General features: G+C 42.2%; 1 protein-coding gene across 2 annotated transcripts in view; it reads right to left on the reverse strand.

Moving 5' to 3' along the window:
• TSHR (thyroid stimulating hormone receptor) overlaps nt 1-18,560 on the reverse strand; it is a 165,892-nt gene that overhangs the window by 60,029 nt on the left and 87,303 nt on the right. For both annotated transcript variants that reach the window (XM_055436181.2, XM_088840261.1), the window contains exons 2-3: nt 11,298-11,369; nt 5,286-5,360 (exon numbers count right to left, since the gene is read on the reverse strand). In XM_055436181.2, coding sequence (XP_055292156.1) covers nt 5,286-5,360; nt 11,298-11,369 — 147 coding nt within the window. The remainder of the gene's footprint in view (nt 1-5,285; nt 5,361-11,297; nt 11,370-18,560) is intronic.

The raw sequence follows: 18,560 nt of genomic DNA on the forward strand, positions 1-18,560 counted from the left end.
CTTACAGTAATTAGCCTACCCAAACTCATACAATAAGCATGGATAAAACTGTTAAAATAGAGAGCACACACTTAATAGTGGTCATCTCTGGGAGGTGTTTACAGGCTAGGACTTTGTAACTTTCACTTTTTATCTTGTTCAATTGAAGAAAAAATAGAATAAAACTCATGCAAAAAAAGAGCCACCCCAAATTTTAAAAGAGCAAAACAAAACAATATATATTCCATATAAAAATTTATAATGTGCAGTGCCAAATAGTCTGCTTAAATCTTCAAGTATGCTCTTTTACAGAAAGGGGTAATTTAGCTGTGTCAGGGAAATGTTTGAGGATCTTGAAGCTTATTGATTGGAACAAGGGCCTACTGTAGAGCTCAGGGAACTCTGTTCAGTGTTATGTGGCAGCCTGGATGGGAGGGGCCTTTGGAGGAGAATGGATACATGTATATGTGTGGCTGAGTCCCTTTGCTTTTCACCTGAAACCATCACAACATTGTTAAGCAGCTATACTCCAATACAAAATAAAAAGTTAAGAAAAAGAAAAACCTAGTGTTGGAAGATTAAAAGGCAAAAAGACATTGGGTATACTTATTACTCAGAAAGTTTCTAGCACTGAGGGAATAGAAGAATCGACTTCAGTGAAGCAGGTAACATCATCCTTATTTTGCAGACAAAAATGATGGAGATGCTTAGAAAGATTAAGTGACTGATCTCCCGTCACACAGTTAGAGGCAACTCTGGGCCTTAAGATAGGAATTCTAACTCCAAACACAGCTCTTTCTTTTTCCTTTTTTTAAAAAAATGATGTTTATAGGAAATCATCAACCAGAACTTAAAAGAAATATAAATGCTCATTATGGATTAATTTTATTTCACTGGATTTCAAATAAAATGTACATTTAGATGAAAAATCTAACATTATGCTCAGTATGCAGTGTTTTCAGAAGATAGCAGATTAATAATCTAGTATTAGGTTCATTTAACCATATGTCTAGGGCTCCCCTGGTGACTCAGTGGTAAGGAATCTGCCTGTCAATGCAGGAGATGTGGGCTTGATCCCTGGGTCAGGAAGATCCCCTGGAGAAAGAAATGGCAACCCACTGCAGTATTCTTGCCTGGGAAATCCCCTGGACTGAGGCACCTGGTGGGCTACAGTCCATGGGGTTGCAAGAGTCAGAAACTACCACCAATCATATGTCTAGATTCTGGGTTTTTCTTCTTCTTCTGAGAAATATTTGTTAATTCTCACTAAGGGCCAAAATAGAGAAGTTGGCATTATGGTAGGTACTTAATACACAGTCCAAACCCAAAGAACAAGGGAAATCTGCAAGGTGAGAGAAGGGAGTTCTCAGGTTGGGGAGGGAGCAGCCAAAGAAGGGGGAAAGGAAGGTTTAAACCCTCCTATGAAGGAACTTTTTCCAACTACTGATATTCTTCCATCGTCATATCCCCGCTCCCCACCCTGATTATTCACTAGGCATTAGTTGCCAGCATTTGACTGTGATCATCAGCCTTAGAGATATTTGCCCACACCCTAAACATCTCCAATCCATGAATGAAAAACAGGCCAAGTGGGGAAAGAATTGAGGGCAACGATAAAGCTGAGTTGGCCTTTCACTTGCAGAGTTAGATGGGGCCAAGGGTAATAGGAAAGCTTCAGACTCTCACTCAGCATGGAGACTGAGTTAAAGTAACTTATGAGAAGCTGCCCCAGTCAGTAGAGCTGGACTTGGAAGAAATTCAAATACAGTGAGAGTCCCTTGGACTGCATGGAGATCCAACCAGTCCATCCTAAAGGAAATCAACCCTGAGTATTCATTGGAAGGACTGATGCTGAAGCTGAAGCTCCAATACTTTGGCCACCTGATGGGAGGAACTGACTAACTAGAAAAGACCCTGATGCTGAGAAAGATTGAAGGCAGGAGGAGAAGGGGACGACAGAGGATGAGATGGTTGGATGGCATCATTGACTCAACGGATATGAATTTGAACAAACTCCAGGAGATAGGGAAGGACAGGAAAGCCTGGTGTGCTGCAGTCCATGGGGTTGCAAAGAGTAGGGCACGACTTAGTGCTGAACAGTATGTAAGATTGTGTTGTTTAAAACAAGAAATTGAATGAGAATATTAGCCAAAAACCTAGTTCTTAGCCAGTCCCAGATCCTTATCAACTTTTACTTAAATTTGATATTCAGGGATTTTTTCTGTTTTCTCTTTGTAGTCTGCTTTTAAGTGGCAGTGGGTTTGGAAAAAAACTTGGAGGCAAGCCTCTCTGACTAAATTTGCTCTCTCTAGTTAGCAGAGTGTGACTGAGTGAAGTCACTCAGTTGTGTCTGACTCTTTGCGACCCCGTGGACTGTAGCCCACCAGGCTCCTCCGTCCATGGGATTCTCCAGGCAAGAATACTGGAGTGGGTTGCCATTTCCTTCTCCAGGTGATCTTCCCGACCCAGGGATTGAACCTAGGTCTCCTGCATTGCAGGCAGATGCTTTAATCTCTGAGCCACATCTATCAGGGCAAATTTGTCATGTGCTTTGAGAAGTACAGGGAAGTAGTAACTAATTAACTACTTTAAAAACAAGATGTGAATATATTGGCAAAGCCAGAATTTTGTTAAATACTTTAAATGCTGTACTGATTCGAAATGGGGACTAAGAATTAGGTAAATTAATTTTGATAAAATTATTTTGTGATAAGCATTTATTAATATTTCCCTAGGACTGCAAGGAGATCCAACCAGTCCATTCTAAAGGAGATCAATCCTGGGTGTTCATTGGAAGGACTGATGCTAAAGCTGAAACTCCAATACTTTGGCCACCTCATGCAACGAGTTGACTCAATGGAAAAGAGTCTAATGCTGGGAGGGATTGGGGGTGGGAGGAGACGGGGATGACAGAGAATAAGATGGCTGGATGGCATCACCGACTCGATGGACATGAGTTTGAGTGAACTCTGGGAGTTGGTGATGGACTGGGAGGACTGGCGTGCTGTGATTCATGGGGTCGCAAAGAGTTGGACACGACTGAGCGACTGAACTGAACTGAAGTGAGCCCTAAGATACCGCCTAAACCTCTGGTCATTTTCCCAACCCCTCAGCTGTTGTTTACAATTCAGAAAATACTTCAAGAGGAAAACGATCGAATGCTCTGTTGGGGATCTCCTTCTCTCCCCTTAAGTTCTTGCTCCCTTCATAACATTCAAATCCCTTTAAACAGATTTTGTTTTCTAGTTCCTCATTGTTTTCAGACTGATGGTTGATCTAATAATGTCTGCTAGCCTGACATAGCTGGAGACAACTTTCTGGGTCTCAATATTCTTTTTTTCCCCCTAGATTGCATGTTTATTTATATTTATTAGGCTATAGCTGCTTTACAATGTCATGTTCGTTTCTGCTATAGAAGACGGTGGATCAGCCCTGTGTACACATACATCCCCTCCCTCTTGGACTCTTTCCCACCCTCCCCATGCCAGCCCTCTAGGTCAACACAGGGCACGGAGCGGAGCTCCCTGGGAAGATCCCCACTGGCTATATTACGCAGACATACAGAGGAACCACGTTGAGCCTCAGTGTTCTTGAAGATAGTGCACTCTTGTGTGCAGGGAAAGAATATTTGAGGCAGATACTTACAATGTGAAAATTCTGGCCCTCTTCCTTAGTAACTGTGTGACCTAGGATAACATGTTTGTCTCCTCTGCATTTATGTTTTCCTTAAGTAACTGATATAAATGATACTCTCTACTTCACAGGGTGTTTCAAGGTTAAATAAAGTCCATAAATGTTCAGCATAATGTCTAGAACTTTATTTATAGATGATAAGTATTTTTGTTCTTCATCAAGAAAAAAGTTAATATTTCACAATACAGGGCTGCTTAAAAGAATATAAAGCGCTTGTTTATATACAACGTTTTACGGCTTGTAATGTACCACAGAAATAAAAACAGGGTGTGAAGTGCGTTGATGGATGTGTGGCAGTGTGCGCGCGCTCAGTCGCTCAGTCCTGTCCGACTCTTTTGCGACCCCGTGGACTGCAGCCCGCCAGGGTCCTTGTCCATGGAATTTTCCAGGCAAGAATACTGGAGTGGGTTGTCATTTCCTCCTCCAGGGGATCTTCCTGAGCCAGGGGTCCTGACTCAGGAGACCTGAGTCTCCTGCACTGGCACGTGGGTTCCTTACCACTGAACCACCTGGAAAGTCCTTTGTGCGGTAGGCGCTGTGCTCAATGCTTACGTGCATCATGTCATTCAATATTTATAATGAGCATATTAAGTTGGAACTCTTATTCCCATTATTTTACAAATGAGAAAACAGGTTAGAAAGGAGTACATGACTTTTCCACGGTTAGATAATGAGGTTGCTGAGTCCTGATCACCACGCCACCAGGGAGCATCAAGGTCAGATAATGACAGGCGAAGAAACCAGGGTTTTAACCACACTCTGACCACTCAAAACCTAGAGTTCTTCACTCCTGTTTCAATCTCACAAGGCTACATGTCTCTTTCCTAATTGAGGGGGGGAAATGTTAGTTTTTCAGAAACTTGCACAGAACCTGGAATCTAGTAGGTAGCCGGTAAATATTTAGACTTACTGATATCCATATCAACAAAATCTACGACACAGCAGTAATAGAAGTGACAATTCAAGAAGTGGACGTCTAATTTTGTCTTTAACTTCTGCCATGGAAGTGAAAAATAGGATGAATTAAGATAAACTGAGAGTGAGAACAACTTAAGAATTTAATCATTAGCGGAAATTCTGATCCATGTTCTAGAAATCAGCTCTTATTGCCATCTGGATCCCCAAAATTATCAACCAAAAAAGAGCTGTGGATGTACGCTGCTCCTCAGTTTAATGAAATCTTTTGTATATTTGCAAAGACTTAAATGGAGAGAAACACTTGAGAATCGGTAGTGGAATCTTTTGAGGTTTTACTTAACACCTGATGCAAAGAACTGCCTCGTTGGAAAAGACCCTGGTACTGGGAAAGACTGAGGGCAGGGAGTGAAGGGGGTGACAAAGGATGAGATGGTTAGATGTCATCACTGACTCAGTGGACATGAGTTTGAACAAACTGCGGGAGATAGTGAAGGACAGGGAAGCCTGGTGTGCTGCAGTCCATGGGGTTGCCAAGAGTCGGACACGACTTAGTGACTAATCAGCAATTTGGCTTTTCAGAGACAAATGCCTGATATGTAGAAATACAAAGTTCCTAACGAAAAAGATAAAAAGACAACAACAACAAAAAAAGTGACTGCAACCTGTATTTATGCTGCACTTTCCATTGTACTTACATGTGAGTCACTTTACTCAAATTGTAGAAGGAATGAGATTCCAGTTGCTGCAGAGTTGCATCTATTGACAAGTAGCTGAATGTCACAAAAATAAAAGACAAAGTACAAAGTTAGTAAGGTCGTGAACTACAAACATACCATTAATTCTGATGTAACTTCTTTGACAGGGGCATCCCAGGTCATGAAACATGTACAACCCTCATGATGTCTCCCTAATTATGTTAAAAGTAGTTACTACTATTTTTTTTAAGATCCTGTTTTATCTGAAAGTTTCCCAATTCATTGGTCTTACTCATATTTCAGGTTTCATTGAACCAATACTTCCTTTAGAAGCTTTCCCCAAATTTCCTGATTAGGTCAAATTTCTCATAGGATAGCCTCATGGCACCATGAACTTCTCCTTCCACTAATTATCACGGTGAAATTTTGCAAGTGCTTGGCTGATATTTGATTTATGTTGTCTCATTAGACAGCCAGTTCTCTGAAATGGAGAACTGAGTCTGGTGTCTGATGAGTGCCTTTCGTACAGCTTGTCTTGTAGTAGACTTCCAATAACTATGTAGTTACGTGAATGAATGAGTAAACAGGTGAACAGGCGAGTTACTCAGAAGAGCAGAAAGTGAGAGACGGCAGAACAGAATACACAAGTGAGTAAGAAGCATTTTCAACGGAGTACCTAACAGCATGAGAGTAGAGCTATAGCTCCAAAGGTGAAGAGAAAGCCGCCGTTCTCTATTGGAGCATTCCACGCAGCGGTGGCTGTATACTCTCTCAAGACCTTGCTTTTTTGTTTTGATGAGGCTGCAAACTCAAGGTTTGTTTTGAACATTGTAAATGAAAGGCAACACAAAGTTCTAAGTACTTAAAAAAAAAAAAGAAACATAAATACAACTCATGAAGAATACACAAGGGATGATGTTTCAAATAGTCTCCTTAAATTCCATTTTGTAATAAGAATGAGTAATGCAGTCAAATTCAAGGACTGCATGTTCCTAAGAGACATTTCTATGAAATCTGGGAAAATTAGTGATTAATAGATGGTGTCCACCTGTATGCGGAACCGAGCTTCTCAACCTCGGCCACACAACTGAACTATCTGGGAGGCTTTTGAAACACATCTTAAGACTCGGTCCAGAGTAATTAATTCAGTGTATATAAGGGATGGTCAAACACTTTTATATTTAAAAAGCTTCCCAGATGACTCTAAGGTGTGTGCATGCATGCTCAGTCGTGTATGAGTCTTTACGACACTATGGACTGTAGCCCAACAGACTCCTCTGTCCATGGGATTCTCCAGGCAAGAACACTGGGCGGGTGCTATGCCCTCCTCCAGTGGATCTTCCCGACCTAGGGATCAAACCCATGTCTCCTGTGTCTCCTGCATTGGCAGGCAGTTTCTTTACCACTGTGCCACCTGGGAAGCCCTTCTAAGGTGCAAGGCAAGGTTAAGAACCCCTGGCGATAGTTTGAGTTGAATCTGCCAGTAAAATGTTTTCATTAATGAAATGCTTATAAGAGGAGTGCTGACTGTTCCACCTGAGTTTTTTTATCACTGGTGTTGTGAATATTCTAAGTGTCCTGTGCTTTCCATTTCGAATTATCTACTCTCCAACCAGTAAACCTTTGATTTGTCGGACCTCCCAAGCCATTGCCACTTGTGGATAACATTACATGAATTATTTTGATCCAAATATTATATCTCTAACAGAGAGGAAGCCATTGAGGATGTTGAAAAGAATTTATTGTGTAGACATTATGGGGCTTTAAGTGGGGTGAAGCTGAGCAATCTGAGGGACAAGGTTAATTATGAAGCTTGCAAACTAGTTTTCCTCACTTTGCATCCTATCCATTGCTCCAGTATTTCTCCTGCATTTCTTAGTTTAGGAGGGGCAAAGCTTTCTTAAGGTTTTAGTCATTCAGCACATGTCATAATAAATGAAGTTCCAATTTCTCCAACTGAATGATACCTCCTTAGAGGGCTGCCATAGCTTGGTTGCAAAGACAACACATAGGAACGATTTATTCAGTGGGATAAAAGCAATGATTCCCTATTGCTTATCATATTTTTATAATCGGGAAAAATCAGATCCAACCTCTTCCTCAAATTTCTTCTTAGCATGTAAATTGTATGTAATCACTAGGGTAACCATATCATCTCTCATCCACAATAGGATATTTTTGTGAGTTAAAACATAATAATTATGTCAGAATAATAGGTGGGAAAGTGTACTGTCCCAGACAAACCTCCCTGCTGATCTCTCTTCTCCCCCAAGATGTGACGGCTCCCTGACTATTCTTTGTGCTGTGTGTGTAGTCGCTCAGTCGTATCTGACTCTTGTGACCCCATAGACCGTAGCCTGCCAGGCTCCTGTGTCCATGGGATTTTTTATGTATGTGTGTATGCTTTCGTTCAACAAATATATTGAACATTTACTTGATATGTTAGTAAATGGGCACTGACCAGTCAGACCTGCTCCTGAGCTTCCAGGAACTCACAGTACTGAGACATACAGACCGGTAAATGGGATTAACACGTGGAGTGATAAATTCTCTGATGGGATTCCAGGCACGCTTAATCCAGACTGGAAAATTTCAGCACCGACTCCCTGAAGGAATCTTCCTCAGGACCCTCAGATCTGCCTGGACATCCTGAACATCTCAGTTAACCTTCCTTCTTTTATTGTCCATCATTTTATTTAAACCTTCTCAAATTTCTAACCCTGCCCATTCTACCCTCAGTATTAGCAGATAATCTTTTTAAATAATTTGTAGAAAAGATCGAAACCTTGAGTTGAGAATTTCTGGAATTCCCCTCCAAGAAGCCTATTAATTTACCTGCCTCTGCCCTACCTTGTACAGCTACTGTCTTATTACTGCACCAAAGATGGCCATCTTCCTGCAGATCAGCCCCTCTATTTGGATGCCATTCCCTCCTGCCTCCTGAGGGATTGTTCTTTCTTCAGTTTTTTTAGCCTCTCTGATGCCTTTCCCTGGTCCATGTTACTTCTACCTGTTTATGACTCTCAAGTTTCAATCTTTCCCCAGTGCCCCTACATACCTGGGATTTCCAGCTCTAAGGTCCTTCATCTACTTTGATACCCAAATTAAATCCCCTGAATTAACATATTATTATGCTTTTGCTTCCTGAATTAATGTATTTATTTATTATGCTTTTGCTTCCTTGTCTATTTCTTCTCATTTGAATGTAAACTCCACAGGCGCACGGTTTGTTGTCCATTTGTTCCCTGAGGTATCCCAGTCACTTAGACCAGCAATTGATATATACCAGGGAATGAATAAATATTTCTTGAATGAACTGATGAAAACTGATATCCTGATGTCTACTAGATATAGCTGCTTGATGCCTCCACGGCACCTCCGATGCCCTGTGCCCTAAACTGAGTTCCTAACTTATCCCCTGCCCCTCCATAGCAGATGCACAGAAAACTACTCTGCCTTGGCAAACGTGCTCGTCAACCACACAGAAGCCCTCGTCAGAAACAGTGGTGAATCCTCCACCTCCCAGCCAACCAACTTTTGTTCTCTTCTCCCTTACTTTTCAAATCTGGCCACTTTTTTTTAAAATTACCACTCAAGCCATCCCCATTCAGTTTGCCACTCCTCTCCCTGGGCACCGAGTCAACCTCCTCACTAGCTTCCTGCCTCCAATTTGCTTCACTTCCACCCATTTTCCACAGACAGACAGGGCACATGTCTAAAACATCTGATCTGTCACTTCCCTGCATATAGTCATCCTGTGGCTTAGTCCTTAGGGGAGATTTCAAACTTCAAAAGATTCACAAAGCCCTGCCCTCACTTACCTCCCAGTTTTATTATTCTCTACTGTTCCCACTTTGAGACTAAGCTCCAGCTTCCACAAGCTTATTTTTAATTTCATTGACAGTCATTTTTTCTTCTGCTTTGACTTATCTTTCCCTCATCTGTTTTTGGTTTTTTCCCCCAGACAATATAGATTGCAAATTAGGCACCATTTCCTCCAGGAAGTCTACCCTGACCACACCCCCTCTCCAGGTAACAGACTTCTCACATGAGTTCCTAGGTCACCCTAGAACTGACTCCATCAAGGCACTTACTACTCTCTTAGGAAGGAAACTGGAGGTTCCATGAGTATTGTCAACTATTGTATGTGACACATCTAGCAAAGTGCCAGGCACAAAGTAGGGGTCAATAATTATTCACTGAATGAATGAACATAGCCAAGTAGAGACACTAAAGGCTTCCCTGGTGGCTCAGCTGGTAAAGAATCTGCCTGCAACGCAGGAGACCTTGGTTCAATTGCTGGGTTGGGAAAAGATCTGCAGGAGAAGGGATAGTCTACCCACTCCAATATTCTTGGGCTTCCCTTGTGGCTCGGACGGTAAAAAAATCCATCTGTCAATGTAGACGCACCAATTTTAACAACTGTGCCAGCCTGGTGGGGGAGGTTGATAATGTGGGAGAGTGCACATAGCAGGGGGCAGAGAGTAAACGCCAACTTTCGGTACCTTCCCCTCAGTTTCGGTGTAAACTTAAAACTGCTCTAGAGCTGAAACTCCAATACTTTGTCCACCTCATGAGACGAGTTGACTCCCTGGAAAAGAGTCTGATGCTAGGAGGGATTGGGGGTGGGAGGAGACGGGGACAACAGAGAATGAGATGGCTGGATGGCATCACCGACTCGATGGACATGTGTTTGAGTGAGCTCCGGGAGTTGGTGAGGGACAGGGAGGCTTGGCGTGCTGTGGTTCATGGGGTCACAAAGAGTCGGACACGACTGAGTGACTGAACTGAACTGAAAGTGTATTTAAACAAACAAAGAAAGAAATCTATAGTATAGCCTTGAACTGTAGGAACTGTCCTTTAAGAATTAGTTGTGTTAGGTAACAGTGAGGCCAAAGGCAAGAGAGTGTTCCTTCAAGGGGCAGAGGGCATAGAGGAATTAGGACAAAATAAACGAAGAACTGGAATGTAAGGATCTGAATGAAATAGGAAGCCAGGAAAGTAGACAGGGGGACTAGTCAGGGTAAGATGTTAAAAAGAGGGAGGGAACAACAGCAGGGAAACCAAAGAAGACAAGAATCTGGAGAAAAGGACGGGCTGGTAGGAAGAAACCCAAAACCGAACTGCAGCGATGCTCAGCTGGGATGGTTTCTCAGCGTCAGCACTGCCGATGTTTGGTCTTGATCATGCTTGGTTGTGTGTGGGGTGTCCTACACCTCATAGGATGCTGAGCAGATCCTTCAACTCAGCCCTTAGATACTGGTAGCACCCTTCTCTCCAGCTGTGACAACCAGAAACCTCCACTGCCCCTGAAATGACACACGAGACGATAAGTGGTCACGAACTGACTAATTTTAGCCAGAGACCACACAGGCTGCTCTGGTGGCACTGTTACTGGTGTGCCTGGATCATCTGTGCTGCTTGTCAGAATCAATGCATTAAAATAAAGACCTGGCTCATTTATACACAGATACACTCGTCAGTGCAACATGGAAACTCTTTTTCTCCTCACTCTTGAGTGCACAGCAGTTTGCTTTTCTGTGATTAGGAATTATTTTTAGTTCTTTTTTTAAAATGAGAAGTCTGAAATCACTGACTACAATTATGAGAAAATGTCAACATTTGTACTAGTGGTGAAAAGAGAATCAAGAATTGGTAATGAGGATAGATAGATTAGAGACAGATAGATATCTTTGTTTATGGGAGAGATTTCTGGCTAAGGTTTTGCCATGTATCAAAATATATTGACATACACTAAGAATTAGTAAATTCTTAACACCAAAGGTACTTAAATTTGCTTTAGGTTTAAAAAAATCATCTAGGGATTAGGGGGTGGAGATGCAGCAAAATCAAATAAACAGCTCGTACATAAACTTCATGTATACTGAAAATCTAGACATCATTGCCTTCTGTAAGTGCAATATTTAACAGGTGTGTTTCTTGATAGAACCCTGTTAGAAAACACATGTCACAATTGCAAATATCTTCTTATATTAGAAAAATGTGACTTACATCCTGGAAATATTGGGCAGATTTGAAAACGCACGACTGGGAATGGTTTTCAGATGAGTCTCTATAAACTTCCTGTAAAAAAAAAAAAAGTCACACGGAGTTCAAATCATTAGATTTTTCCAGTAACCCACCCTAATTATACAGAACATTATTAGAAGCACGACAGTCATTACAATATATATTTTATCATACATCAACAAAAATAATAATGAAAAGCAAACAATTTTCTCCCCAACAAAACAAGAATTAAGAGATTCAAATGCAGAAAATAAATCTTCAAACATTGCCTTCAAATTTGCAGTAAACTGGTATGCCTTGTATAACGTCATATTCAATCTGTTAACAGAAGGGCAACATAATATATTCATAAGTTTGTTAGGACTACTGAATTCTTTGCCAATAAAAATATCTTGAAATGCCACCAGAGTATTACTAAGAGTCCACTAAGAGGGTTCAGAATAGTGGTGTGATTACATTCTATCATTACCTTGATCTTATAATGCACTTGCTGCAATTTGGAAATAAATGACTAACAAGGATCATGGCATCTTAGTTGCATATGCAAACTACCGGTTGTGGCTTTCCTTCCTGTTTGATTTTTGATACTTTTCAGAAGATTGAGACTGTTTTTCTTATGCAATGAGACATCTTGATGCAGTCTAGTATGTCTCTCCACCTGGATCCTCCATTGTTTACTCCCTTTCTTTGTTATGGGGCTTCCCTGGTAGCCCGGCTGGTAAAGAATCTGCCTGCAATACAGGAAACCCCGGTTCAATTACTGGGTCAGGAAGATCTGCTGGAGAAGGGATAGGCTACCCACACCAGAATTCTTGGGTTTCCCTGGTGGCTCAGCTGGTAAAGAATCTGCCTGCAATGCAGGAGACCTGGGTTCAATCCCTGGGTTGGGAAGATCCCCTGGAGAAGGGAAAGGCTACCCACTCCAGTATTCTGGCCTGGAGAATTCCATGGACTGTATAGTCCAGTCCATGGGGTCACAAAGAGTCAGACTTTCACTTCACTTTTTCTTTGTTATAGCAACCACTTGAATAGAATTCTGTATGGAAAAATATTTACCTATTGTCCTAACAGTTTGCAAAAAGCCAGTGCACATGCTTATCATCTTCTTCATGGATTTGTTTTTGCCACTTGCATGTTGGTAATTATACATTGTTCATTTATTAGCTTTTTAAAAGTTATTAGGCTGAAATCATGTATTTTTCCTTCTAGGCTTCAGGGTGATTTCTCAATACTCAATTTCCTTGATCTCTGTACTCTTCAAACTACTAATTTTTGCAGTGATTAAAATGTATTTAGACATTCTGGTGTCTGGTTCTATCTGACTGGAGCCTGGAAGTTCCCTACCTTCTTCCTAACAATAAATAAAAAGCTGCTGCTAAGTCACTCCAGTCATGTCCAACTCTGTGTGACCCCATAGACGGCAGCCCACCAGACTCCCCCGTCCCTGGGACTCTCCAGGCAAGAACACTGGAGTGGGTTGCCATTTCCTTCTCCTAAATAAAAAGCTAGACAGGAAAATCAATAACTCTTCTTAGATCTGTGGGGGAAGGGAAGATAGGACAAACCACAGTCCCTAGGACTGCAGAGACAGACAGGAGCCCCCACTTCTCAGAGCAGAGACTTGTGAGCAAAAACTATAAGCGGGAGACCAGTGCCAGGGTACAGATTCAGGAAAACCTGAGCTGTGACTGACAAATTGCCAGAAGCGCAGTGCACACAACTCTGAGAGATGAAAACTCCGGGACAACCTAGTTATAGGTAGCCCTCCACCGTTTTGTGAGATTTACCTCCAGGAGTTCTGCCAAATATTAAGGAAAAAATCCTTTTGTGCTTCTGTCAGAGAAGGGGGAAAAGGAAGCATTTGGAAATTCAGTTGACCCTTGAACACTGTGGGGGATGGTTGGGGGCATCAACCCCCACATTTTAAAACAACCACGGATAACTTTATTGTTGGCCTTCAGGATGTGTGGTTCTGCACCCGCAGATTCAACCAACCACTGCTGGGTCATGTAGGATTGTCATATTTATTACAGAAGAAAACCCACGCATGAATGGACCCGGGCAGTTCAAAGCCATGCTGTTCAAGAGTCAACTGTTTATCAGAGCACTCTGTTCTTAACAAAGCCTGCCCTCAGGGGAAGCTAGTTATCTACAGCCTGTAGAAGGGAAGTACACAACTCGAGCTCACTCTGGCTTATTCTGTCCTATCAAGGGGGAGAGAAAATACTGAGAAATGGGAAAGTCATGGTCCAGAGGCACAGGCTTAGCAAAAGACCTAACCACAGGACTACAGAACGCATTCCCTCCCCTGATATCTCACCACCACCTTACTGACCTATTTATAGCTATTCTTCTTACCCAGTATGTTCTGTCTGTCTATCAGGAAGTAAATCTGTAACTTGCCTGATCAAATCCTCAGTAAGGCCAAATTAATTTCTAAAAGGACCTATTAACTTGGGGGCAGAGAGAGGTGATGTGAATAACAAAAGAGTAGAATGTCAGCCTTTTGCAACATTGGTGATTGAGCATCAAGTGCAATGTGCCTTCATATGAGTCCAGAAATTCAGGGCCTGCACCCCCTCACAGCTCTCCTAATTACACTCTCTTAATTGGACTGATTAAATCCAACTGGTCCAGATCCAAGATTCTAAAGTTTAAAAAAAAATGAGAATAACAAGTTATTGCAACTAAAATCTCCCAGTCAAATTAGGCCATGCCTAAGTGGTGCTGGAGAAGACTCTTGAGAGTCCCTTGGACTGCAAGGAGATCTAACCAGTCCATTCTAAAGGAGATCAATCCTGGGTGTTCATTGGAAGGACTGATGTTAAAGCTGAAACTGCAATACTTTGGCCACCTCATGCGACGAGTTGACTCACTGGAAAAGACTCTGATGCTGGGAAAGGTTGGGGCGGGAGGAGAAGGGGACGACAGAGAATGAGATGGCTGGATGGCATCACCGACTCGATGGACATGAGTTTGAGTGAACTCCGGGAGTTGGTGATGGACAGGGAGGCCTGGAGTGCTGTGATTCATGGGGTCGCAGAGAGTCGGACATGACTGAGCGACTGAACTGAACTGAACTGAAGGAAAACAAAAAGATAAGATACACACCTGTTGGGTATCACCTGAAGAGACCCAGTTTCTTGAGCTCAAAGACAATCCTACTCATAGAGCATGTCCTAAGGCATGGATCTTGAGGGCAAGCTTATCTAAGATTGTACGTTCTGCTTGTAGGTCATATGGACCTAATTTGTAACTTTCATTAGCAAAAATTCTGTCTCCAAAAGTAAAGAATCTGTATTCAATTTTAAAAAAATTTAATTTAGGAGAAGGAACAAGATGGCGGAGGAATAGGATGGCGAGACCACTCTCTCCCCGACAAATTCATCAAAAGAACATTTGAACGTGGAGTAAAGTCCACAAAACAACTTCTGAATGCTGGCAGAGGACGTCAGGCACCCAGAAAAGCAGCCCATTGTCTTCGAAAGGAGGTAGGAAAAAACATAAAAGATAAAAAGCGAGACAAAAGAAGTAAGGACGGAGCTCCGTCCTGGGAAGGGAGGCTTTAAAAAGAGAGAACTTTCCAAACACCAGGAAACACTCTCACTGGCGAATCTGTGGCGAGCCTTGGAAGCTCAGAGGGCCACATAACCCTCTTTTTTTTTAAGAAATTTTAAAAACCCACAGATTACCTGCCAAACGGTAACTCCCAGCGGAGAAGCAGCGCAGACGCCTGCATACGCCATTAGCAAGTGGGGGCTGGGCAGGGAAGAGCCGGCTGAACTGCTTAGAGAGAGGACTGGGCTTGAATGCCGCGAGAACAATTTGAGAGAACTGGGGAAAGCAAAGCAGACTGTGGGATAGCTTCCCCATGAAAAGGCAGAAAGCTCTAACCTACTACTCAGCCAGCCCCGCTCACAGAATAAAGGACTGAGCAGAGTGAGCCGGCTGCGGCTGGCCCATCCCCCATCCCCAGCCGAGACAGGCAGGGAGCGCAGCCAGAGCCGGAGCGGGCAACCGCGGCCCCAGAAAGGCATCTGATACAAACTGAAGACAGGCTTGTTGCTATTCAGGACTTCTTGGGCTCGGGCCGGTCGATATCCCCCTGAAAAGGTGCGCCGGTTGTACACCCAGAAAACTGAGTGGTGGGGACTGGGGAGGCGATAAGTCACAGAGACCGCGCTCGCCAAACACCTGGTCCCCTGAGCTGCTCGGACCGGGGAAGGCACAAAACGCAGGCCCAACCAAGTCTGCGCCTATGTGGAGTACCTGAGAACCTGAACTTGAGCCGCTCAGACCTGGGAAGTGCATACAACCCGGCGCCAGCCTCAGACAGTTCCCGGCAGAGCAACATAGAGCCTGTGCAGTATAGACTGGGACAGCATACGTGCTGTGAGCGGGGGCAAACCCAGTGTGGCCGAGACGCTGCGAGCACTCCCCACAGATGCCAGAAATATTCGACTGCAGTGTTCCTCCCTTCCCAGAACAGGACTGAACAACTGAGCCTTAAAAAGTGTCCACCCACCCCCTAGTATCAGGATGGAAATTAGACACTGAAGAGACCAGCAAACAGAAGCTAAAACAGAGGGAACCACCTTGGAAATGACAGATAGAGACGTCTAGAGGCTACTCCAAGAATAAGACCAAAAACCAGAGGCAAGAGGCTTAAGGCCAAATCCTGAGAACACCAGAGAACTCCTGACTCCAGGGAACATTAATCAATAGGAGCTCATCAAACGTCTCCATACCTACACTAAAACCAAGCACCACCCAAGGGTCAACAAGTTCCAGAGCAAGACATACCACGCAAATTCTCCAGTAACACAGGAAACTAGCCCTGAGCTTCAATATACAGGCTGCCCAAAGTCACTCCAAACCCACTGACATCTCATAACTCATTACTGGACACTTCATTGCACTCCAGAGAGAACAAATCCAGCTGCACCCACCAGAACACCGACACAAGCTTCCATAACCAGGGAACTTTGACAAGTCACCTGTCCAACCCCACACACAGAGAGGAAACTACATAATAAAGAGATCTCCACAAACGGCCAGAAGAGGGAAAGGCCACCCCAAGCAAAGCATTATAAGCAAGATGAAGAGGCAGAGAAATACCCAGCAAGTAAAGGAACAAGATAAATGCCCACCAACACAAACAAAAGAGGAAGATATAGGGAATCTACCTGATAAAGAATTTCGAATCTTGGTGGTGAAAATGATTCAAAATCTTGAAAGCAAAATGGAGTTACAGATAAATAACCTGGAGAAAAGGATTGAGAAGATGGAAGAAAGGTTTAAGAAGGACTTAGAGGAAACAAAAAAGAGTCAATATACAATGAATAATGCAATTGATGAGATCAGAAACACTCTGGAGGGAACAAACAGTAGAATAACAGAGGCAGAAGACAGGATAAGCGAGCTAGAAGATAGAATTGTAGAAATAAATGAAACAGAGAGGAAAAAAGAAAAACAAATTAAAAGAAATGAGAACAATATTAGAGACCTCTGGGACAATGTTAAACGCTCCAACATTCAAATCATAGGAGTCCCAGAAGAAGAAGACAAAAAGAAAGATCATGAAAGAATACTTGAGGAGATAATAGTTGAAAACTTCCCTAAAATAGGGAAAGAAATAATCACCCAAGTCCAAGAAACCCAGAGAGTCCCCAACAGGATAAACCCAAGGCGAAATACTCCAAGACACATATTAATCAAATTAACAAAGATCAAACACAAAGAACAAATATTAAAAGCAGCAAGGGAAAAAGAGCAAATAACACACAAGGGGATTCCCATAAGGATAACAGCCGATCTTTCAACAGAAACTCTTCAGGCCAGGAGGGAATGGCAAGACATACTTAAAGTGATGAAAGAAAATAACCTACAGCCCAGACTACTGTACCCAGCAAGGATCTCATTCAAATATGAAGGAGAAATCAAAAGCTTTACAGACAAGCAAAAGCTGAGAGAATTCAGCATCACCAAACCAGCTCTCCAACAAATGCTAAAGGATCTTTTCTAGACAGGAAACACAGAAAGGGTGTATAAACTCAAACCCAAGGCAATAAAGAAAATGGCTACGGGATCGTACTTATCAATAATTACCTTAAACGTAAATGGGTTGAATGCCCCAACCAAAAGACAAAGGCTGGCTGAATGGATACAAAAACAAGACCCCCATATATGCTGTCTGCAAGAGACCCACCTCAAAACGAGGGACACATACAGACTGAAAGTGAAGGGCTGGAAAAAGATATTCCATGCAAATAGAGACCAAAAGAAAGCAGGAGTAGCAATACTCATATCAGATAAAATAGACTTTAAAACAAAGGCTGTGAAAAGAGACAAAGAAGGAAACTACATAATGATCAAAGGATCAATCCAAGATGAAGACATAACAATTATAAATATTTATGCACCCAACATAGGAGCACCGCAATATGTAAAACAATTACTAAAAAGTATGAAAGGAGAAATTAACAATAATGCAATAATAGTGGGAGATTTTAATACCCCACTTACATCTATGGATAGATCAACTAAACAGAAAATTAACAAGGAAACACAAACTTTAAATGATACAATAGACCAGTTAGACCTAATAGATATCTATAGGACATTTCACCCCAAAACAATGAATTTCACCTTTTTCTCAAGTGCACACGCAACCTTTTCCAGGATAGATCACATCCTGAGCCATAAATCTAGCCTTGGTAAATTCAAAAAAGTTGAAATCACTCCATGCATCTTTTCTGACCACAATGCAGTAAGATTAGATCTCAATTACGGGAGAAAAACTATTAAAAATGCCAACATATGGAGGCTGAACAACACGCTGCTGAATAATGAACAAATCATAGAAGAAATCAAAAGAGAAATCAAAATATGCATAGAAATGAATGAAAATGAAAACACAACAACCCAAAACCTCTGGGACACTGGAAAAGCAGTGCTAAGGGGGAAGTTCATAGCAATACAGGTACACATCAAGAAACAAGAAAAAAGTCAACTAAATAACCTAACTCTACATCTAAAGCAACTAGAAAAGGAAGAAATGAAGAACCCCAGGGTCAGTAGAAGGAAAGAAATCGTAAAAATTAGGGCAGAGATAAATGCAAAAGAAACAAAAGAGACCATAGCAAAAATCAACAAAGCCAAAAGCTGGTTCTTTGAGAAGGTAAATAAAATTGACAAACAACTAGCCAGACTTATTAAGAAACAAAGGGAGAAGAACCAAATCAA

This window comes from Moschus berezovskii, chromosome 9, assembly GCF_049115385.1.
Source record: "Moschus berezovskii isolate FMDL1 chromosome 9, NW_MosBer_1.0, whole genome shotgun sequence".
In the NCBI taxonomy this organism is placed as follows: domain Eukaryota; kingdom Metazoa; phylum Chordata; class Mammalia; order Artiodactyla; family Moschidae; genus Moschus; species Moschus berezovskii.